The sequence below is a fragment of the Microcaecilia unicolor genome, chromosome 11 (assembly GCF_901765095.1).
Source record: "Microcaecilia unicolor chromosome 11, aMicUni1.1, whole genome shotgun sequence".
Taxonomy (NCBI): Eukaryota; Metazoa; Chordata; class Amphibia; order Gymnophiona; family Siphonopidae; genus Microcaecilia; species Microcaecilia unicolor.
Window position 1 is genome coordinate 43,425,866 of NC_044041.1, and position 24,933 is coordinate 43,450,798.

Consider the following 24,933-nt stretch of genomic DNA (forward strand, 5'->3'; position numbering starts at 1 on the left):
GACTGTTGTTTTGAGTTGTAAACTTTTTTTACCCATTTGAATGTTTATAAAGATAATGAAGAAGTTGTAAATGTTTTATTGTATGTATTTATCTGTTGTGAACTGCCTTGTAGCCTTTGAGGAAAGGCATGATACAAAAAGAGGAATAAATACATCTTTAGTAATGTAGACCAGACCAGAAGGGAAGGGATGGATGTAGTTTACACCTTTTCAGTAGCAGCTCAAAGTGAGATACATTCAGGTACTGTAGATATTTTCCTGATTTTGGACAGCTCACAGTCGTTTGTACCTAGGGAAGGGTTAAGTGACTTACCCAAGGCCAGAAGCAGTGGCAGTGGGATTTCAACCAGGTTCTTATCCCTTTGCTTTAACCTTTAAGCTCCTCCACGCCACTTGGAAAAACTGAACAGACTGGATGGGATCTTTATTCACTTGTCATTTAGGGGGTAATTCTTTAAGGAGCCGCTTGGTTCTCATATTTTAGTCATGTATGGTGGGAGGCGGGGATAGTGCTGGACAGACTTATATGGTCTGTGCCAGAGCCGGTGGTAGGAGGCGGGGCTGGTGGTTGGGAGGCGGGGATAGTGCTGGGCAGACTTATACGGTCTGTGCCCTGAAGAGGACAGGTACAAATCAAGGTAGGGTATACACAAAAAGTAGCACATATGAGTTTCTTGTTGGGCAGACTGGATGGACCGTGCAGGTCTTTTTCTGCCGTCATCTACTATGTTACTATGTATGTTATGTATGCAACTCGTGTAAATGATCATTTTCAGGCTATGCTGTCTTATCTAAATGTTCACGCTCCATTGCATCTAGGCGCATAATGCGCCCACTTCCACACATTGATTTCAAAGGGGCCGATATTCAGACCACATGAGGCCGGATAATCAATACTGGGCCATTTCCGGTGATTGACATTGAGTATCTAGTTTATTTTTGGCTGACTTAAACTTTACCGGCCAAACCAATATTTGGTGGTGGCTGGTTGAAGTTTAAAATACAGCAAAAAGCACCAGGAGCCTTCAAAAACGAGACACGGCTCCTTTAATAATAAAAGCCAGTCTTCCAATATGGACCCGACATGGGCCGTGTTTCGGCGCATAGCGCTTGCGTCAGGGGCCTATATCAAAACATAAATAACAGCAGCTGCATCACACCATGCAATTTTTTACTTTATAATTAATGGTTGATGTATTTTCTAGAAGCATTATTATTTATGTTGCAATCTGAGGTTTTTTTTTCCAGTTTTTAATTCTTACTGTTAATTATGTTTGTTATAGACCCCCTGACTCAGGCGCTGTGTGCTGAAACTTTGGAATGCCCAAGAAATGCCCATTTCCCTGCCCTTAGTCACACCCCTTTTGACCTGCGTGCATTAGAATTTAGGCTCAGTTCATTACAGAATACGCTTAGCGAGTTGTAAATTCTAATTATTACCAATTAGTGCTTATTGCTTGTTAAGTGCTGTTATCAATGCTGATTAGCTTAATCCAATTAAATTATGTGCACTACAGTGCAGACCTCTAGATGCGCTATATAGAATCTGGGGAATAGCTTGCTAAGTGTATTCATAAAGCAATGCGCGTAAATCGGACCTCGCGGATCCCGGGCATCCCTAAAATTTATGCGCGGTGCTACAGAATATGCTTGATCTGTGCCTAAATTAGTTGTATGCTTTTCCACCAGGTTTTAGTTGGCGTAAACGGCCGTGACTAAATTTAGTCACAGCGTATTCTATAAACTGCACCTAGATGTAGGTGAGGTTTATGGAATAGCGTTAAGTGCGGGTTTTTTTGCTGCGAACATTTAATTGCGCTATAGAAATGATTAGTAGTTGGCGCAAAAACGCAGACTTAACACTAGTATTCTATAGTGGTATTTCCGTGTGGAATTGCCGCTTAACGTCAAAATGTTTGGCGCCGATCTGTAGCTGACCTTCCTCAAATTTGCCCCTTGCGTTGCTAGGCATATAAAGGAATTTGAAAAAAAAAAAGTTACATACCTCTAAATGTTTCTTTCTCTCCAAATAAAATTCTTAGTACCTCTCTCTTTTTATTAAAATTGTTAATTCATATTCTAATAAAACTGAATCCCAGGATAGATTTGTTCCATTAAGATTGTTCAGCTGCAAGGATCATTTTTTTTTTTTTTTTACACAAAACAGCATGTCATATGTTAGATCAGAGATGTCAGTCTCTGCTGTTCTCCGCGTTGTACAGGGTGGCTTTTGAAAAGCGACCGTGGGTGTACCAAACACCTCAATTGTTTCACCATTGAATAACAGAAGAGGGAACTGTCACCAGATTACGAATGTGCCATGAGATTAAAAAAAATAATTATGTAATTTTAAATGCCAGGTATTCAGTTCCTTTGAATAAAGCAGCGGGAGTGCACTTTGCAACAGTGTTTCTCCTACTAGGTGTCTGCCGACCTTGAAAAGGCTTTTGTTATAGTCAAGTGTTCTAAGACAGGTGGGAGTCACCACTCGGTTTGACTCGGAGAGCACTTGGGATATACGTTCTCCTTTTCAGCGTTTGTCAAATTCAAGTTTCAAGTTTAATAAGATTTGATATACCGCTCACAAGGCAGCATTCAGAGCGGATTACAACATGGATTATTCAGAAAGTAGAAAGTAACTACAATTCTTATAGGAGAGAGGGGCTCAGAGCAGGAATGCTGGCTCCCCGAATCAGCGGGCAAGGCAGCAGCATGTCACAGGCTACACCCATCAATGGATAACAAGGTTTTAAGGTCTTGTTTAAATTTTTGTAAATGAGCTTTTGGTGCGGAGAGGTGAAAGTATTTGTATAGTTTTGTTCTCAGCTGGGTAGATTTAAAGAATGTGCTGGGTAATGTAGTGCATGAGGTTAGATGGATTTTCAGCCACTAAACAGAGAATGGGGATGAAAATTATGGGTAAGGAAGTGAAACATCTATCAGCTGCTGGTTATAACATCCTTTGAATCAGGGGCGTAGCCAGACTTCGGCGGGAGGGGGGTCCAGAGCCCGAGATGAGGGGGTACATTTTAGTCCCCCCCTGCCGCCACCGACCCCCCCCCCCACCGTTGTCGACCCACCGCCACCACCACCACCACCAACTTTGAGCCCACCCCTGCTGACAACCCTCCCAACCCTCCCCCGCCGTCGCCTACCTTTGCTGGCGGGGGACCCCAACCCCCGCCAGCCGAGGTCCTCTTCTTCCGGCGCAAGGCTTCATTCTGTTTCTGAGTTTGACAACGTGCAGGATGACTCACAGAAACAGAACAAAGCCTTACGCCGGAAGAAGAGGACCTCGGCTGGCGGGGGTTGGGGGTCCCCTGCTAGCAAAGGTAGGCGACGGCGGCGGGGGAGGGTTGGCGGGAGGGGGGGTTCAGAGGGTCATCGGCAGGGGTTCAAGGGCCAAATCTACGGGGGCCTCACGTAGCTACGCCACTGCTTTGAATATGGAGTCTAAGGGGTAATTCTCAAAAGGTTGCCTAAAATTAGGCGCCAGGTGATGTGTGCTAAACACACATTATATCATGCACAACTGCCATTATAGAATCTAGCGCAGGTCCGCATTTACCTGCCTAAATTTAGGCAATGAGCACTTAACACTGGCTCAATGGCTGATGTAAATTCTAGTATTCTATAACCCCTCCCAGGTCCACGCCCCCATCGAAGTTGTGCACTCTGGAATTTGAGCACGCAACATACAAATACCGACTAAGGGCAGTTATGTGTGTAACTGCTAATTGTTGCCAATTAGTGCTAATTAACACCAGTAATGCCTATTATTAATACTAATTATCAGCTCATTACTAAATTTAAGTTACAAACGCAACTGATTCTATTCTCTAACTTCCACACTAATTGCAAATTTGGGCATGCAACTTTCTAGAATTAGGGGATAAACATACACTAGAATGCTGGTGGTAGCGGTGAGAACATATTGACCTCTTTATTTTTTTGCAGGGGTATGGGCTCACGGAGATTTCTGCAAAATAAATCCTAAGACTGGAGGGATTGTCATGCTTGGCCGCAGGTATGTGCGTGGATGAAATGATTACATTTCCATGCAGTCCCAATAACATTAATCCTCCTGGTCGAAGTATTCATTTTCTATAATACATAGTTCAGAACTCTAAAAGCTATTGTATATTGGCCAAAGAGAGGCATTTGGTTGATTGGTTGCCTGTTGAATAAGAATACATTGAAGGCCTTCCCAGAGTTTGGAGCAAGATTTTGATCTGTAGGATGCACAGAATGGAAGTATTTTATTTTGATTAGCAGGATAAATTTGGGCTGTTAATAGGAAGAGTTGGAGCCAGAAAATTATGTTCCAAACTTGTCATCTTCTAAGCCAGTATCTTACACTGTTTGAATACATTGGTACTGAAAAGGTAGAGAAGGAACAAAGTTAGAACTGAATTGATGGCTGACATCAAGGGCAGCAGAACACCTTTTTGATTGGAGGGGTCAGAACAATTGAATCTCCAGTCCCGCCCTCAAGCTCTCTAGTTCCTGATGCTGTGTTAGGCTGTAGACCCAGTGGCTCACTCTATTCCACTGCCTGTGGTTGAAATGTTGCTGTAAATCACTGTCACACAGACAATGTGGAGTATAAAGCAATCTGAATGCCAGTTAAGGCGGCTAAAATTGTGAACAACCATGATGGCAGTTGTTGGCCCTCCTTGACGTGGGTGCCTTTTGCCCATGGTAGCCATTGCAGTAATCTAAAGTTGTTCTGGCAATCCATATGGGAGCAAGTTTATTTTATTTTCTATATAAAAACATAAGAACATAAGACTGAAGGTCCATTAAACCCAATATCCTATTTCCAACAGTGGCCAATCCAGATCACAAGTACCTGGCAAGGTCCCGGAACAGTAAAGCAGATTTATATGCTGCTTATCCTAGAAATAAAAACTAAGCCAGCACTCTGTCGAGTGTAAAATATCACAAAATATTCAAACAAATGTGAATGCAGGTTTTTTGTATATAAAGTGGAGTGAAGTCTCATATATATAACACGGAGAGAGAGTTATTTTCTCACTCAATAACTGAATGTATAGTTCGTGTATATGATTTAATCATCGACTTGACCTCCACCGACCTTTACTATTAACTAACTTGTAACTTGTATTAATACATCTCTCACAATCTGATCGTAATCAACAAAATATATACAGCACTTAGCTTAGGCAGGTTGGTGCACTCAAAAACCCCGACAGGTCCCCGTTTCGTGCTAACTTTATCAAGGGGGAGTCACCAATTCCGTTAACTGCCTCAAGTGCGTCAGAAGAAGGCGGAACACAGCGAAGGGAAGGCTAGAGACGTCGGGAGCGCCGCCTCCTTCCCTGACGCTGCGCTGCCGGAACCGCCACCACGGAGGTAAATCTACTATAATAAAACGCACCGTGCGTGGGTGCGATCCGTTTGTTTTTTTTTCCGCCCTCGACGTCATGACATTTGACGCGAGGGCGGGGCAGAGACGGCTGGCTGGCTTCACACCATGAATCCACGAACCCTACAGGGAGTGTTTGAGTGACTTGTGTCTTCAGAACGTTCACGGTGCGTTTTATTATATTAGATATACATTCATAAACACAGGAGCCAACTTTTCAAAATTATTGGGGGTGCTAAGCCCAATGGAAATAACCCCTCCTTGGACACATACAAGGAATGTTCTCAATATTGGGGGTGCTCAAGCACCCACAGAGTCGGCTCCTATGTTCATAAATATAACAAGCAAAGAGTATTTTAAGAAGCACAAAACTTTAATATATCAAATATGGCCATGAGATCAAAATGAACTACACAGTCCAAAGTCCACGTCAAGGGGAGAAAGCAAACACCTATATCACATAATAAATATAAAGAAAGATGAAATAGTAATCTAACCATTGAGCCTAAAATACCAATACCAATACCTTCCCTATTAAATGATCTATTTCTCCTCACGATCCGAAGCAAATTTTTCCAGATAAACAGGATCATAGAAAATGTACTTTATATTCTCCAAATGTATCAAAATACAAACCTTTTTAAAACCCTGCTAAACTAACTGCTTTTACCATATTCTCTGGCAGTGAATTCCAGAGTACACTGTACACTGAGAGAGTCTTTTACTAAAGCTTAGCTTGAGTTATCTGCAGTAGGGCCAATTTTATTCCTATGGGCCCTGCTGCAGATAACGTGAGCTAAGCTTTAGTAAAAGTCCCCCTGAGTTGAAGATATTTTCTTTGGTTTGTGTTATATTTACTACTTAGTAGCTTCACTGCATGCTCTGTAGTCCTAGTATTTTTGGAAAGAGGTTATTTTTATAAAACCTGTTATAGAAATCATTGGCTTTAAGATTCAAAGTTGCTAACTAGTGAATCTAAACTGTTAGATTTCTTTTTTAAATTTCAGTGGTAGTAAATTATAAAGTTAATTGTAAATCATTGCATGAATAATATGGATGTGGAGATGAACCTGTGATGAAGTTACTGTTTGTGCCTTATATAAGTACTAGTAAGAAAGGCCTGTTTCTGAGGCCAATGAAACGGGCGCTAGCAAGGTGCTTTCGTTCCCATCCCCCTCCCCTTGATGCTGGACTTAGACGTACCCTCCGTGCTTCAGGGTGGTCATGGTCGTGGGCGCCCCGCCCCGGCCGGCGACCCACCCCTTGACGTAGAGAGTGGCTGGCTGGCTCCCTCGCTGCCTGTGACCTACAGCCTGCCTGGCTCACTCCCTCCAATCGTCGTCGCGTAGTAGATCGATGTATGCCCCGCCCTCGCGTCAAACGTGATGACGTTGAGGGCTGAGCGATGCGATTGGTCAAGTGTCATAGCTCCGCCCACAACGTCATCACGTTTGACGCAAGGGCGGGGCAAATAGTAATGGGGCTAAATTCCGATCTCTGGCACCTCACAAACCGGAAGTTGCAGCTTCATTAGAACGTTGAGGTAGGCAATTATTTGCAGAAGGGGCGTGGCTGTCGGTGGGTCTATCAGTGAGAGTGGTGCATGAGTGACAGTGAGTGGTGACAGCCTAAGTGCAGGGCTCCAGGGTTTCCCTGCCACAGAGTGAGCTTCAGAATGTTTGAGGTGAGAATTATTAATATAGATGAGGTGACCATAGCTTGAGTATAATTGTTCATAACTTGATACAAAATTTGAGCGCTCTTGGTTTTCATGCTGTGATTTCTACTCTTACACATACAGATATGTAGCTCTTAGGGTGAAACTGGTGCAGCTATGCATGGGTTAATATGTACTGTGTTTCCTTATACTTAAAAAAAAAATGGAGTTTTGAAAGAGAAAAAATGTTTCCTTTTGCAAATGTCAGCACCAGCAATGTAGGCCCAAGTTTTGCAGTTTACTTTAGGTGCCTATCAGGCTTATTTTTGAAAGAGAAGGACGCCCATCTTTCGACACAAATCGGAAGATGGGCGTCCTTCTCACAGGGTTGCCCAAATCGTCATAATCGATAGCCGATTTTGGACGTCCCCAACTGCTTTCCATTGCGGGGACGACCAAAGTTCACGGGGGGCGTCAGAGGTGTAGCAAAGGCGGGTGTGCCTAACACATGGACGTCCTCAACCCATAATGGAAAAAAAAGGGCGTCCCTGACGAGCACTTGGACGACTTTACCTAGTCCTGTTTTTCTTACGACCAAGCCACAAAAAGGTGCCCGAAGTGACCAGATGACCACTGGAGAGAATCTGGGATCAGCTCCGCTTACTACCCCAGTGGTCACAAACCCCCTGCCTCTATGCCAGCCTCAAATGTCATACTTGGGTCCATCACAGCAGTATGCAGGTCCCTGGAGCAGTTTTAGTGGGTGTAGTGCACTTCAGGCAGGCGGACCCAGGCCCATCCCCCCCTACCTGTTACACTTGTGGTGGTAAATGTGAGCCCTCCAAAACCAACCACAAACCAACTGTACTCATATCTAGGTGCCCCCCTTCACCCGTAAGGGCTATGGTAGTGGTGTACAGTTGTGGGTAGTGGGTTTTGGGGGCTCAGCACACAAGGTAAGGGAGCTATGTACCTGGGAGCAATTTGTGAAGTCCACTGCAGTGCCACCTAGGGTGCCCGGTTGGTGTTCTGGCATGTCAGGGGGCCAGTGCATTATGAATGCTGGCTTCTCCCATGACCAAAGGGCTTGCATTTGGTCGTTTCTGAGATGGGTGTCCTTAGTTTCCATTATCGCCAAAAAACAAATGACCAAGTTTAGGGACGACCATCTCTAAGGACGACCTAAATTTCAAGATTTGGGCGTCCCCGACCGTATTATCGAAACGAAAGATGGATGTCCATCTTGTTTTGATAATACGGGTTTCCCCACCCCTCCACCAGGACGTTTTGCGAGGACGTCCTCAACAAAACTTGGACGTCCCTTTCGATTATGCCCAGTGGTGTGCTGGTAAATTTTTAACAACAGGCTCTCTCCCCGGTCCACCTCTGCGCTCCCCCCCCCCCCCCCCCGTCCACCTCTGCGCCCCCCCCCCAAAAAAAAATTGCAGAGCTGGCTATACCCGGGGGGGGGGGGGGGGGGGGAGGGGCCGCCAACACATTACTCTCTCCAGGAAAAAAAAATTAAATGATCCCAGGTTCCAATCTAATTCATGTTTAATATGGGATAAAATGCCATAAATAAGTAAATAAACATAAACTTTTAACGTTCAGCACCTGATTCTCAAAGTGGACATATTCCAAACACTATAATGAAAATAAAATTATTTTTTTTCTATCTTTGTTGTCTGGTGACTTTGTTTCTCTGATCATGCAGGTCCAGTATCTGATTCTGCTGCTCTCTATCTGTTCCCTTGACTTCATTTCCAGGGCTTCCTTTCCATTTATTTCTTTTCTTTCCTCCTTTCTTCTTTATTTCTGGTCCTCCGCATACTTGACTGTACAGTGGATCCAGCTTCTGCCTATTTTCTCCATCCATGTGCAGTTTCTCTCCTCACTTCCTTTTCCCTCATCTAATCTCCTTCCTCTATCTTCCCTCCATGTCCAGAATTTCTCTTGCTCTCCCCGCCATCCATGTCCTGAAACTCTCCTCTCTCCCCTGCCCCTCTCTATCCATCCATACCCAGCAATTCTCTCCTCTGCCCATCCATGCCCAGCAATTCTCTCCCCTGCTTCCCTCTGCCCATCCATGCTCAGCAATTCTCTCCCCTGCCTCCCTCTGCCCATCCATGCTCAGCAGTTCTCTCCCCTGCCGCCCTCTGCCCATCCATGCCCAGCAGTTCTCCTCCCTCCCCTGCCCTCCCGCTCCCATCCAGGTCTAGCGATGTCCTTTGCCCCCCCATCCTCCCCTGCCGCTCCCATCCGTCCGTTTCAATTACCTGCCTCGAAGCGCCGCATTATCTAAAGCCTGCCTGCTGCCCGTCTCCAGCTGCCTGCCTTCCCTGCTTGCTTCTCAGGAGTTGGTTCGCGCCCTTAGTCCCGCCGCGGGAAAAGGAAATGACGTCAGAATGACATCAGAAGGCGGGACTAAGGCGCGAACCAAGTCCTGAGCAGCAAGCAGGGAAGGCAGGCAGCTGGAGATGGGCAGCAGGCAGGCTTTAGATAATGCGGCTCTTTGAGGCAGGTAATTAACGGACGGATGGGAGCGGCAGGGGAGGATGGGGGGGCGAAGGACATCGCTACACATGGATGGAAGCGGGAGGGGAGGTAAGCATGGCGCCCTCCTGCCATGCTTACCTCGTGCAGTGGAGCCGGCTCGCCCCATACAACAACCGGCTCGCAAGAGCTGTCAAAATTTAACAAGCGGCTCTTGCGAGCCGGTGCGAGCCGGCTCCAGCACACCACTGATTATGCCCCTCTATGTGTCGTTTTGAAATAGCACCTGAATAGGCACCTACTTGCCCTCTTACGCTAGGCTCTTTGTTATAAAATTACTGTCTCTATGTGAGGTCGTATGAAGAGGATCAGCACAGAGCACCCTAATGTTTGTTTGTATGGTTGAGGTGAAGCCTCTTTCTAGTTTCTTTTGGATCAAGAATGATTTTGTTTCCTTTTGTTTGAACTGCTAAGTGACTTTCAAGCGTTGAAACTCCTCCACAATCCTTCCTGTTTTAAATACTGTAACAGTCAACTTTGTGTCTCATCTGAACGTACCCAGCTAGTCTAGTACTTGGAACAGGTTCCGAGGCAGATGGCAGCAGACATACAGAGAAATCTCCATTTCTGTGCCATTTTCCCTATTCGCTTTGAAGATGTATCCCGTTTAAAATTTTTGAAGATTGTAATGACGTGTGTGAGAGAAGGGAAGGGGTCGTATTGAAACCACATGACACTCTGTAACTGCTTGTTTGAAATCTCTCCTCATAATGAGGCCTCCTGCAAAAACTAGCTGCATTTTTGTATGTGTCTGGAATGACACGGAAGAATCTGTAATTAATTCTGATCACTCTGTTTTTCAGTGATGGCACCTTAAATCCGAACGGCGTTCGTTTTGGGAGTTCCGAGATCTATCACATAGGTACGACTGCAGATTTCCACACTTATTCTTAAAAATTTGGATTTATGTTTTAAATATTGTAACAGAGAACAAAAAATGGTATTAGAAGGTTCTTGAGAGACACCCAGCCAGTCGGGTTTTCAGGGTCTCCACAATGTATAGCCACGAGATAGATCAACAGACAATGGAGGCAGTGCATACAGACCTCTCATGCATATTCATTGTGGAGATCCTGAAAACCTGATTGGCTGGGCGTGTTTCTAGCACTAGGTTGAGAATGATTGTCTTAGGATAATAGAATGTGAGCTTCCCCCTTTTCTGCACAAAATAACCAGTTTTCAGGACAGTATTTTCAACATCCTCACAGAGCCTGTAGACTTTGTTTCAGAGTAAAACTCTGTGAAATGTTTCATTGAAAACTGAACATTTAAAGTCTGCAGGTGCAATTATTCATGGTTTTTGCACTGATATTTGTGTGATACAGTTCATGTGGACATTTTGAAAATTAAATAACTGCATGCACCTTCACTTCCTCTTGACTTCCTCCTATTCCTGGGAACATCCTTTCTTCCCACAGTAAGGCTGTGCAATTTTCAAGAGCCTGTTTTATGAAAGTAAACATGTTTTTTTACCCACATAAATTCCTTGCGAGTGAAGTGGCCTATTTATCATAAGAGGGTTTGGTTGGCGGATCATTTCTGATTTGATTTCAACCAAAAGAACCACCCCCCCCCCCCTGAAATTCAGCACTATTTAACCAGCCAGAAAGGCTGCTGACTGGTTAAATAGCACTTAACTGGATATCCATTGATTCAGCAGAGATTAACTGGCTATCCCCCGCTGAATATCTCTGGTTAGCGACTAGTAGATAGCCAGTTATATCGGCCGATATAACTGGCTATCTGCTGATTTTAAAATCTGGTTTTGTGGTCTTATTTGGCCGCATGAAAACCTAGTATATCTTTGGCTGTTTTAAAGATAACTGGCTAAGTCTGAATATCGACTTAGCCAGTTATCTTTAAACTGGCCAAAAATAAACCAGACATTCAATGCTGGTCACCGGAAACGGCCCAGCATTGAATATCCATTTTTAGCGCCGACCCCAGGAGTTAGCCAGTCTAACTCCGGCGGTCTGAATATCGGCCTCAAAGAAATTAAACATACTTGCAAGTTGAAAAAAATGCCAACAACCCGCATGTCGGTGTGGAATTGATCAAATTCCATCTTTCATTGTATTTCTTCAGTTGAGGCTTTTGAGGAAGTTTCAGACAGCCTGTGTATCCCTCAGTATAACAAGGATGGTGAGGAGAGGGTCATCCTGTTCTTGAGGATGGCTTCCAGTCACAAGTTCAGTGAGGAGTTGGTGAAGAGGATGAAGAATGCTATACGCATTGCGCTGTCAGCAAGGCACATCCCGGCCCTTATCCTGGAAACCAAAGACATTCCTGTGAGTTGCAAATGTTCTTGGTATATGATGGATTTATTTATTTATTTAGATTTTGCTCACTCCTTTTTCAGTAGTAGCTCAAGGTGAGTTACATTCAGGTACTCTGGATATTTCTCTGTCCCAGGAGGGCTCACAATCTAAGTTTTGTACCTGAGGCAGTGGAGGGTTAAATGACTTGCCCAAGATCACAAGGAGCAGCAGTGGGATTTGAACCGGCCACCTCTGGATTGCAAGACCGGTGCTCTAACCACTAGGCCACTCCTCCACTCCTGCATTCACACCTGAGACCCTGACAGGGATGAATGCATCAGAAATTAAATTGTACAGTTGAGCATATGTAAGTAGAATGTACATGAATTGAATTATATAATTTATTTTAGATTTACTTTGTAATGTAACATGGGAAGGTTAGAGTCCACTCCAAATCAAAGGCCGTATGAGATGAGACTTAAAAACCTAGGGATGTGTGACTGGAGAGAGAGAGATTAGGAGGGTATGATGGGAAAATTGAAATTTCTAAAAGGTAAAAAAAACCCACACAAGCAGCAAATCTGTTTCCAGTGGACCGCATGCACTATGAGGACTGAAAACAAGTCAGGAGTGTAAGATGTCTAATGTATATGTATTAGAAATATATTAAAAATGGGGTAGCAAATGTCTTCAAAATCTGATCCCGAAATGTAAACTCATCTACAAAACAATATAGAACAAGGATCAGATCACTCAAGTTATTGCTACTAACTAATATAAACAAATATGTAAATTTGTGATATGTGCTCATAATCAGGTACCCTTCAATAGAGGGCAACCCACATCCCATCTTCGGACATAAAAGCCCTATAAAGTCAATCTGCTCTTGAAATGACTGCCCACAATGTCCAAAAAGGGATCTTCCTAAACAAGGGGGCCTTTTACTAAAGGGTTGCTGTGCGGCAACCCAGAACTACCGCAGGCCCAACGTGCGCTATTTCTGGCGCTAGTGGAAATATTAAAAAATATATTTCCGCAGGCACTAATTGCTCCCCACAAAACGGCTGCTTGGCACGTGTGAATTTACCACATGGCCACGTCATTTTTTTGGCCTTTTTACCCGCTGTGGTAAAAGGGGCCCAGGTGTGCAGCGAACATACTAATGTATTATAGTCAATGATGGCAAACAAAAGATGTTCATTAAAAATCTTAAATATAACTTATGAAGAAACACTTTTGGGAAACGCAGCTAGTGTTGGAGATGGAGATTTCTACGTGTTGAATTATTTTAATCATTTCAGGTGAAGCAATGGAGTTCCACCTATCATCGTAACTGCTCTATTTATTGTTGAACTGTCAGTCTTGAAAGATTCAAGTTCTACTTAAGATAACTTCTATTTAAGAATTTTTATGAGCATCTTTTGTTTGCCATCATTGACTATAATACATTAGGGGCTCTTTTTTCTAAGCCACGGTAAAAAGTGGCCTGCAGTAGTGCGAGTGCATCTTTTGGGCACGCGTTGGGCCATTTGTTTAACCGCGTCTAGGAAAAAGGGCCTTTTTGTAAAGGGGCCGGAAAATGGATGTGCACTAAAATTGAAACCAGCATGCACCCATTTTTAGCCTGAGAACCTTCCTCCACCCATTGACTTAGCGGTAAGGTCTTGTGTGGTACCCGGGAAGTAAGCGTGCAGCGCATGCCAACTGCTGTTTATCGCTGGGTAGGTGCCCCGTGGTAGAAAATAGAAAATACTTTGTACTGCATGTTTTTGGCATGTGCCAAATTCGGAATTACTGCCCAGGGCACACAGTAGCTGGGTGGTAATGCCGATTTGGCATGTGCTGGATGCAAAAGGGCCCCGTAGTTATTTTATGAAGATCCCTTTTTGGACATTATTTTTGTTTGATTGGACAGTCATTTCATGCTGTTGCAAGAGCTGATTGACTTTATAAGGCTTTTATGTCCGAAGATGGGATGTGGGTTGCCCTCTATTGAAGGGTACTTGGTTCTGAGCACATATCGCTCTTAATTGTCTTGTCTGTCTGTGTTTTTAGATTGTAAGCTCTATAGAGCAGGGACTGTCTCTCTGTGTCAGGTGTTCAGCACTGCGTGCGTCTGGTAGCACTATACAAATGCTAATAATAATAATAATTTACATATTTGTTTATACTAGTTAGTAGAGATAAGTTGAGTGATCCGATCCTTGTTATATATTGTTTTGTAGATTAATGTATATGCATGAGAAAGATTTGCATACCCACTACGAGGAAAATTCTATAAACCGTGCTCAAAAAGGGCACCAGAAAACTGCAAGGGAGGCATTCATGGGGTTGGGGCATCAGCATCTCCCACAGTTATATGCACAGATTGTAGAATAGTGTCAATTATGCACTAAAGTGCAGCATTTAGGCTCGTGCATTTACGTCTATCTTGGACATGGCATAAGTGTGTGTGTCTTAGAATAAACTATAAAAATGCTGTGGGGTGCAGGCGAAACAGTCACTGTACAAATCTAGAGATCCTGCCTACACAATAAAAAGAAACGTGCTGTAAATACAACGAAGGAAGGAAAAAGCCTCAAAGAGTTCCAGGGACATTGCCCTTTAAAGCTATAGGCTCTAAAAATAATTTTTTATTATTATTTGTTGCATTATAGAGCCTTACGCTTCATCATAGGCAAAAACCCTTACAACTCCACTGCATTATATATCTAGTGTCCATCTATAGTGTCCAAAAGTGCAACCAACCTACAATGCTTTCCAAAACGTTATCATAAATTGCACTTAGCTCAGTGACGATCGCTATAGCTTCAGACTCTATTCTCTGTGTCAAAGATCCCCAGAAGAGACCAACGGTGGCTAGCGTTTCACATCTTAAGGGTCCAAACAGCAGGGGCTGCAGAATGGAAAGTTAGAGACAATTTCAAGATGTACAACGTATTCTACAAGGCTAATATTTTCTTACTTCTTAGTAAAAACTGGAAGCTCTCTCAGTATACATAAGAAAATGGCGCTCTATACAGCTGATGATATCAGACGCTAATAATCACATTCACCAATCAGTGGCTCATAAACATGTTGGCACAGAAACATGAAAGGCAATCATAAAAAATGACACCACTCACCTCAGTTCCAGAGTATTAAATAAAAAATCAATTTGTGTTCTTTGTTGAAGCAATCTTCTTTTTTGTCGATCTCCCCCGCTTCTCAAAGGTGCTATCCGTTGCAACATCACATATTGCAGATATGAAAGATATGCAAAGGGGGGTTTTGACCCAGAAAGAGTTTCATATTTTGAATTCAGCACATCCTAAGACACCAGTTTTTTTTATAGCCTGCCTAAATTTCATAAGACTCTTGTAAGACCACCTGAGAGTTCTAATGCATCAAGTAGAGGTTCAGTACTGGAACTTCTTTTGATGTATGTAGATTGTTTCTTACAATCTTTGGTTAAGGCAGGAAAGTCCTATTTTAAGGATTCTACTCACTTTATGAGATGTTTGTAAGCTTTCCAAGGCGACTGTCGGCATTGTCTACTTGCAACTTTGGATGTAGTATCACTTTATACAGTGATACTGCAAGAAGAAGCTCTAGAAGTCTTGCAGACCTTTTTTGTATGGAAGAGCATCATTGGCCATTCCTATCTTTCATTGTGTCTTTAGCAGCGATTGCTATGAAATCATTTTTTTTTCAATTTGAAGAACAGCTGTTTCAGCAAATATATGGAGCGGCCATGGGTGCCAGTATGGCGCCATCAATGGCAAATTTTATTTATGATCTCAGAGCAACGGTTTGTATTTTTAGCAGACAGGTTTGATAAGGTTAAGCTCTGGGTACGCTTTATCAATGACGTTTTCTTGTTGTGGAATGGAGATGAACAAGAATTACAAGCCTTCATCTCTACAATCAACTCTTTACTAACATCAAGTTTCATTTGCAGTGGGATATGCATGAAATTTCCTTTTTGGATGTTTCTCTACCACTGTGTTCCACAAAGTGACTGACTGATAGAAATACGTTCTTTGAGTTTAACAGCTGTCATCCTCCTTCCTTGAAAAACAGTTTACCATTTTCACTGTTTCTTTGGTTCCGCCATATATGTTCCAGTGATGTAGAGCTTCATAGGCAAGTGAAGGATCTGATAACAAGACTGCAGACTCCATGATACCTGAATCGTGTGATTAGAGAGACATATTGCAGAGCTAAATTTTAATAACGGTGAGTTTCTGTTGGAACAGTGACCATCTCAACCAATGGAAGACAACATTCTCAGTTATGTCCTAAAATACATGCCTTTATATCTAAGTGTAATAAGAGCAGTGAGAAGACATTGGAATGTGGTCACTAGTATACCAGTGCTAGCCAATACTTCTTTGTGTTTTGCCTTTAGTCGAGGCAGGAATCTTAAGGAAACCTTGAGTCCTTCAGAATTGCTTCCAGCAGCCAGGAGAAGTTTATTTATATCCATGTTTTGTGTCATTATGCTTGAGCTGTCTGAATTTAAACATCCCACATGCAATAAACGCTGTGTGTTACGAAGCCACATCGTGTACTGCAGACCATGTTGTGTATTGCCTAATGTGCCCCTGTAGGAAACTACATATGAGGCAAACTATTTGAAAGCTTCTGTTCGTTTGACAGAGTATAAGAGTTCGATCCAGACTGAAAAAATGGGACTTCCTCTGGCAGCTCACTGTGTTAAAACGAGTCATGTTTTTACAGACCTGCGATGTGTGGTGTTGCAATAGATAGCACCTTTGAGAAGAAGGGGAGATTGATGAAAGACTGCTTCAAAAAGAACAAAATTCTCTGCAACCTGTGTGTCTTAATGCCCGAGTTGAGTGGTGTCATTTTCTATGATTGCCTTTCATGTTTCTGTGCTGACATGTTAATGAGTTGCCGATTTGGTGAATGTGATTATTGGCATCTGATGTCAACAGCAATATCGAGCGGCCATTTTCTTATGTATAGTTTGCAACTAAATTGTTGGCATTATACTAAGAAATGAGTAAGAAAACATTAGTCTTGAAGAATATGCTGTATATCTTGAAATTCTCTAGCCTTCCTTTCTCCATCCCCTGCTGTTTGTATTTTAACACAAGAACAGTTAGTGTAGGTTCCTGCACCCAACTTTGGGCATGAGGATTTAACGCCTGCTGAAAACTGGTGTAAATTATTTATTTATTTCACAAGATTTATATTCCGCACTATCGTAATTTTAGTTGGCGAACAAACATGCATACAAAATATAAACATCAGACAAACCATATTAAAACAATAAAATTGTCAAACACATTCAAATATATTAAAATCCATCGATAACGTGTGAACTGAACTGCTCGAACCTGAAAATATAGTGCGCAACCAATGACAGTTGGGTGTGTAAAAGACCCTATTCTATAACACTACGCCCAAATTTTTGGAACATCTCTGATTCATAAGTACATAAGTATTGCCATACTGGGAAAGACCAAAGGTCCATCAAGCTCAGCATCCTGTTTCCAACAGTGGCCAATCCAGGTCACAAATACCTGGCAAGATCCCAAAAAAGTACAAAACATTTTATACTGCTTATCCCAGAAATAGTGGATTTTCCCCAAGTCCATTTAATAATGGTCTATGGCCTTTTCCTTTAGGAAGCCGTCCAAACCTTTTTTAAACTCCGCTAAGCTAACTGCCTTTACCACATTCTCTGGCAACGAATTCCAGAGTTTAATTACACGTTGAGTGAAGAAAACTTTTCTCCGATTCATTTTAAATTTACTACATTGTAGCTTCATCGCATGCCCCCTAGTCCTAGTATTTTTGGAAAGCGTAATGTAAGCCACATTGAGCCTGCAAATTGGTGGGAAAATGTGGGATACAAATGCTACAAATAAATAAATAAATACCCGTTCAACTCCACTCATTATTTATAGACCTTTATCATATCTCCCCTCAGCTGCCTTTTCTCCAAGTTGAAGAGCCCTAGCCGCTTTAGCATTTCCTGATAGGGAAGTCGTCCCATCCCCTTTATCATTTTCGTCGCCCTTCTTTGCACCTTTTCTAATTCCACTATATCTTTTTTGAGATGCAGCGACCAGAATTGAACACAATATTCGAGGTGCGGTCGCACCATGGAGCGATAAAAAGGCATTATAACATCCTCATTTTGTTTTCCATTCCTTTCCTAATAATACCTAACATTCTATTTGCTTTCTTAGCCGCAGCAACACACTGAGCAGAAGGTTTCAATGTATCATCAACAACGACGCCTAGATCCCTTTCTTGGTCCTTGACTCCTAACGTGGAACCTTGCATGACGTAGCTATAATTCGGGTTCCTCTTTCCCACATGCATCACTTTGCACTTGCTCACATTAAATGTCATCTGCCATTTAGACGCCCAGTAAGGTCATCTTGTAATTTTTCACAATCCTCTCGCGATTTAACGACTTTGAATAACTTTGTGTCATCAGCAAATGTAATTACCTCACTAGTTACTCCAATCTCTAGGTCATTTATAAATATGTTAAAAAGCAGTGGTCCCAGCACAGAGCCCTGGGGAACTGCACTAACTACCCTTCTCCATTGAGAATACTGACCATTTAACCCTACTCTCTGTTTTCTATCTTTTAACCAGTTTTTAATCCACAATAGAACACTACCTCCTATCCCATGACTCTCCAATTTCCTCTGGAGTCTTTCATGAGGTACTTTGTCAAACACCTTCTGAAAATCCAGATACACAATATCAACCGGCTCACCTTTATCCACATGTTTGTTCACCCCTTCAAAGAAATGTAGTAGATTGGTGAGCCAAGATTTCCCTTCACTAAATCCATGTTGACTTTGTCTCATTAATCCATGCTTTTGAATATCCTCTGTAATTTTGTTCTTAATAATAGTCGCTACCATTTTGCCTGGCACCGTTGTCAGACTCACCAGTCTATAATTTCCCAGATCTACTCTGGAACCTTTTTTAAAAATCTGCGTTACATTGGCCACTCTCCAATCTTCCGGTACCACATTTGATTTTGAGTTGCACGTGAGACAATTTTGGCGTGCATTGTTATAGAATAGCACATAGGCAGATCAGTGTACAAGTCCAAATTAGTGCAAATTAACACCAATAATTAACGTCTCAATAACTTAGGGGCCCTTTTACTAAGCCGCGTAGGCACCTATGCGCGCCCATTGTGTGTCAATTCATAGTTAACGCCTGGCTCCCGTGTGGCCCAGGCGGTAATTTCGATTTTTACACCTGTCTGCTACATGCGCTGGATAATAATTTTTATTTACCAGCGCGCGGCGGAAACCGGGTATTAATAGTCATTCTAGGCCATTACCGCCCGGGTAACGCGTGAGACCTTACTGCTAAGTCAGTGGGTGGTGGTAAGGTCTCCTGTCCAAAATAGACGTGCACCAATTTTTATTTCGCTGCACGTCCATTTTCGGCCCCCCAAAAAAGGCCTTTTTTTCAGGTGCGCTGAAAAATGGACCTACGCGCGTCCAAAACATGCGTCTACACCAGTGCAGGCCATTTTCAGCGCACCTTAGTAAAAGGACCCCTTAGTTTGCACCCGGATCTGGAATCCGCACCCAAATGTGGGTGACCTTTATAGAACCCAGAGGGTGTGTACATTGCTACTTTGCCCCTGCTGTACCCAATCTCCCCCCCCCCTCCCCTGAACGCCTATACATAAGTCATTTAAAATTAGGTACACTCTTTCTGTATGTCTCCTTGTTACATGCATGAGCAGTCACACAATGTTTAAAAATCTAAAATATATATATCCATCTATGTGCTTATTTCTTCTAAAGACAGGGCACATTTGGTTTCATTGCTGTTCTTTCTTTCTTGGAATGAAATAAGAATGTGATCAAAACAGAGCAAACCAGGCTATGTCTAGGTTCTGCTCTTGTTGTTTTAGAAATTCTTTGCTGCTTTCAGTGTGTGGTGCAGGGGCGTATCTGGACTCCGGCGGTAGGGGGGGCCAGAGCCAGAGGGAGGGGGCACATTTTAGCCCCCCCCCCCCCGCCGCCGAGCCCCCACCGCCACCAATGACTCTCTCTACCCCCCTCCCGCAGCCAACCCTCCCCCGCTGCCGTTCTTACTTTTGCTGGCGGGGGACCCCAACCCCCCGCCAGCCGAGGTCTGCTTCCACCTGCCGCTGCCGTAAAAACTTCTTCTTCAGCCGGCGGGGGACCCCAAACCCCCGCCAGCCACCCCGCGGTGTTTAAAATTCATCTTCGGCCTCCGTGGCCGTGCTGCTGTGATAGGCGCTGTTGAAATCCACTTCGGAGTCTGACGTCGCAGCACGTACAACGTACAACGACGTCAGACTCCGAAGTGGATTTCAACAGCGCCTATCACAGCAGCACGGCCACGGAGGCCGAAGATGAATTTCAAACACCGCGGGGCGGCTGGCGGGGGTTTGGGGTCCCCCGCCAGCAAAAGTAAGAACGGCAGCTGGGGAGGGTTGATGGCGGTAGGGGGGTCCAGGGCAAAATCTGCGGGGGCCCAGGCCCCTGAGGCCCCACGCAGATACGCCCCCTGGTGTGGTGTACAGTACGTTTTTACTAGCAAAAAAGGTGCCAGTACTCAAATGCTAGGTCACCCTTCAGGAGTGAAATGTTTGTATTGTTGTTCGAATATTGTGGGATCCACCCCACAATAGCCAGGCCCCCTGCAACCAGTCACAGACTTTATGACAAGGCAGAATTGGTGTGTAGAACCTAAGCTCTTTCATTAAAACTTGGGGATCAGGGGTCAATTTTAGCTGACAATGGAAAAGGTGCCGGTACTCAGTACCCCCAAATACCCCCTCAAAAAAAAAGCCCTGGTGGTGTACGTCTGTCTACGAATGCCTGTGGATGCTGATTAATAATACAGGCCCTGACGTAAGTCCCTGCCTGTATCAGACTTCTTACTGCAGCTGTGTTATGGTTTTCAGTATACAATCAGCGGAAAGAAAGTGGAAGTCGCCGTGAAAGAGATCATCGCCGGAAAGGACGTGCAGCAGCGCAGCGCTTTCTCAAACGGGGCGTCGCTGGACCTTTACAAAAATATTCCTGAGCTTCAGGGCTTCTGAATGCTTTTGAAGTACAAAGTTGTATGTGTGTGTTTTTAAAATTGTACATATGAATACTGTATGTAAAGCAGATGTTGTTTAAATACTGGGGGAGGGGGAATGTTGATTGTGTTTTCTACATTTTACCCCCCCCCCCCCCCCCCCCCCCCATGGTGTACTCTGAGACTATGCCATGTGTTTTTGCTTCAAATCCATGCTTGGAGAGAATGTTGCATCAATTTTAGCCATAAATGCAGATTTCCTGACTTTGTTTCATGAAGCGTGTTCACATTCTTGTACTGGAAAAACCTTTGAGATGTAAAGACAGATACTTCTGTGATTTTTTACTTTGTACCAGTGTTTGATTTTTGTGAAGAGTTTTATTGGTATAGCTGCCACATGGGATTGATATTTATATGGGTGAATGTTGGTAAGATTTTTTTAATTTTTTTAACATATGGAGGGTACGTTTTGTGAAAACGACGACAGTGGGGAAAGTGGAGATGGCTTGAAGAAACGTGAGGTATGTAGGATGATCATAAATTGCTAAAACTCTTTGGGGTCCATTTACAAAGGTGCTCTGAAAAATGGCCCGTGGTAGTGTAGGCACAGGTTTTGGGTGCGCGCAGAATCATTTTTCAGCACACCTATAAAAAAGGCCTCTCTTTCCCCCCCCCCCCCCCCCCCAAACTGGACGTGTGGCAAAATCAAAATTGCCATATGTCCATTTTGGGTCTCAGACCTTACCGCCAGCCATAGACCTAGCGGTAAAGAATTTAGGCAGTAAGGACCTACGTGCATCCGAAAATTAAAAATTATTTTTCAGATGCGTGTAGCGGACACGTGCCAAAAATGAAATTACCACAAGAGCCATGCGGTAGTTGGGCAGTAAATCCATTTTGGTGCTTTGGGCGCGCGTAGGCGCCTACGCGGCTTAGTAAAAGAGGCCCTTTATTTCTTATGCTAAGCCGCGTAAGCATCTACGCACGCCAAAATGGAGTTACCGCCCGACTACCACATGGCTCTTGCGGTAATTTCATTTTTGGCTCTCACTCAATATGTGCATCTGAAAAACATTTTTTATTTTCGGGCACATGTAACAGATGCGTGCCAAGTGGCATTTGATGTGCGTAGGCCATTACCGCCCGGATTCTTTACCGCTAGGTCAGTGGCTGGCGGTAAGGTCTCAGACTCAAAATGGACGTGCGGCAATTTTGATTTTAACGCACGTCCATTTTTGGCAAAAAATTTAAAAAAAGCCTTTTTTACAGGCGTGCCGAAAACCTGCGCCTACAACACTACAGCAAGCCATTTTTCAGCGCGCCTTAGTATAAGGACCCCAAAATGTTTTAGCAATTTATGATCATCCTGCATACCTGGTGTTTCTCAAGCCATCTGCACCTTCCCACTGTTGTTGGTTTCACTACGTTCTACGTGGGAGTTTTTTTTCGGAGTTGTTCTTCTTTCGGGTAATTTTTATAACAGGTCACCTAGGTTTGGGGGCCAAGTAGGTGCCTGTTTTGAAATTATTTTGTAAAGACACATAGAGGTAAATTCACTAAATGGCACTGAAAAATCAGTGCTGAAAAAAAAATTAGTGTTTAATGCTATTTTTTAAACCGTTCTCAAAGTTAGGCACCGTTTATAGAATAGCGCTTTGCGCCAGGACCTGCAATTACTTTTAGGCATGACCATTTACACCAACTGAAAACTGGTGTAAATCCTCAAGCCTAAATTAGGCGCAGATCCCCTTTATTCTATAACAAGTCGCACAAATTGCAGGAACGTCCCTGATCCACCCCCATTTTTTGATCCGGGTGCATAAATTTACGCGTGTAGATTTTAATCAGTGCCAATTAGCGTGATAATGGATAGGGCCCCATTATCAATGCTAATTGGCTCGCTATTCAGATAAATTGAGTATGCAAATTGGATGCGTGCCCAAATTTATGTGTGCAATTTAACGCTACAATTTAACGCACCATTTATAGAATCTGGGGGGGGGGGGGGGGGGTAACCTCTATCTTTATTTTATTTTGTTTTTGTTGCATTTGTATCCCACATTTTCACAGCTCTTTGCAGGCTCAATGTGGCTTACAATACATCATGAATAGTGGAAATATATAAGAAAATATACATTTAGTTTACAGAAGGATCTTGGGTAATATGATAATGAAAAAACATGATAGTAGTTTAACAAGCAAGTATTGTAAAACAGATCTGGATATATGTGTAGGAGTTCACATTTGTTGATCTTTGTGGTATGCCTTGTTAAAGAGATGGGTCTTCAATAGTTTGCGGAAGTTAGTTCAAAGATCGTTTTTAAGTTGCGCAGCAGCGCGTTCCAGAATTTATAAAGTAGCTTCATAAAACCTGCTAAAAATATGGCTGATTTGTGGTTCTGCCAAACTTCGACCTTGAACATGTCCCCTTTTTGTCACCACTTTTTCTTTTCTATTTGTAACCCATGGGGTAATTTTACAAGAGGCATCTGAAGCATATAACATCTTTTGTAAAATAACCCTTTAGTGGACTTTCACACAGCTGTCGGTAGTAGTAGAAAGCCCAGATTGAAGGCTCAATGGCCCACTTTCTGTTTCTGAAAAGTTCTGGACGTTTCTGTGTTAATCTTCTGAGGATTCCTTTGTTCTTTTGGGGTGCCCCCCATTTATTTCTGTTGTCTAAATCTGAGGTTTTCAACCCATTCCTCAGGGCACACACAGCCAGTTGAAGTTTTCAGGATATCCATATTGAATTCAGTGGGGATATCCTGAAAGCCCTGACTGGCTGGGTGTGCCCTGAGGAATGGGTTGAAAACTTCTGGTCTAAACAGTTGTCCAACCATGGTCCTTGAGGGCCGCAATCCAGTCAGGTTTTCAGGATTTCCCCAATGAATATGTATGAGATCTGTTTGCAAGCACTGCCTCCATTGTATGCAAATAGATCTCGTGCGTATTCATTGGGGAAATCCTGAAAACTCGAATTGGCGAGGGTCAGAGGTTGGACACCCCTGGTTCTAAATTTTATTGCTGGTACCTATCAAATGCCAAACTGTAAACTAGACCAAAATTTCCAAATGAGTACGTCTTGTTTATTTTGGTGCCCCCCCCCCCCTCAATATATTTTGTAAAGGTTTTACTTTGCTAGAGTATAGATTAAATTTATTTTTAAAGTTCCTTTGACATCCAGCCAATGCATGTTGAGGGATGATATGATACTGTTCATTGCCCCTAGGGCAGTGCTTATCGATCTTTGTATTGCAGCCAAATAAAATTGTGTGGCCTCCTGGAGGTGCAAAATAATGATGTACCTATGGAGAGCCCACTCAGACTGTGACACCAAATGTAGGTTTTTTTTTTTTTTTTTTTTGGGAGGGGGGGGGGGGTCCAGTTTGGGAAGCTCTACCCTAGGGAAACCTGCCATGGATATTCCAGGAGGTGGTGAGATGGTGTTCGGAAGTAACTCGAATTGTGGTGTGTGGTTGGCACGTTACAAGTCATGAGCCATTCTTCCCGGCCTTGTCTTTTCTTGTGGTGTTCTTGGTTTTCTTCTTAAAAGAAAACACCTACAGTGTTTGAATAATAATAAAGAGATTTCTTTGTCTATAATAAATGGATCTTTCTTTTAAATTTTTAAATGTTTTTTGCATTGTCTGTTGCATTGGTCTTTGTATTAACTATAAAACCGTACAAAATACATAATGGCAGCAGTTCTCTAAGTTGGTGTCTCAGTTTCGGCACCCCAATGCCATCCATGCACTTAACGTCAATTCTACAACAGCATCGTGGTGCCAAGCTTCTGTTATGGATTATTAATCTAAGTTGGCATTGGCATGCACATGTTTAGATGTTCCCTTTTCTGCCATGTCAATGGCAGATGTAAATTGACGCACCTAGGTGTGTGCCAAGTGACACACTTAGCTTATTGTATTCTATAAATTAGTCAGATACTTGGGAGACACGATGGTCTGCCCATGCTCTGCCCATGGATACGTTCCCCTTGCAGTTAGGTGCTATGGCACTAG

General features: G+C 43.2%; 1 protein-coding gene across 1 annotated transcript in view; it reads left to right on the top strand.

The window, feature by feature from the left end:
- AACS (acetoacetyl-CoA synthetase) overlaps positions 1-21,261 on the top strand; it is a 138,314-nt gene extending 117,053 nt beyond the window's left edge. The window contains exons 15-18 of the mRNA XM_030219363.1: positions 3,958-4,027; positions 10,403-10,461; positions 11,685-11,887; positions 20,793-21,261. Coding sequence (XP_030075223.1) covers positions 3,958-4,027; positions 10,403-10,461; positions 11,685-11,887; positions 20,793-20,930 — 470 coding nt within the window. The 3' untranslated portion in view covers positions 20,931-21,261. The remainder of the gene's footprint in view (positions 1-3,957; positions 4,028-10,402; positions 10,462-11,684; positions 11,888-20,792) is intronic.
- The last annotated feature ends 3,672 nt before the right edge of the window (positions 21,262-24,933 follow it).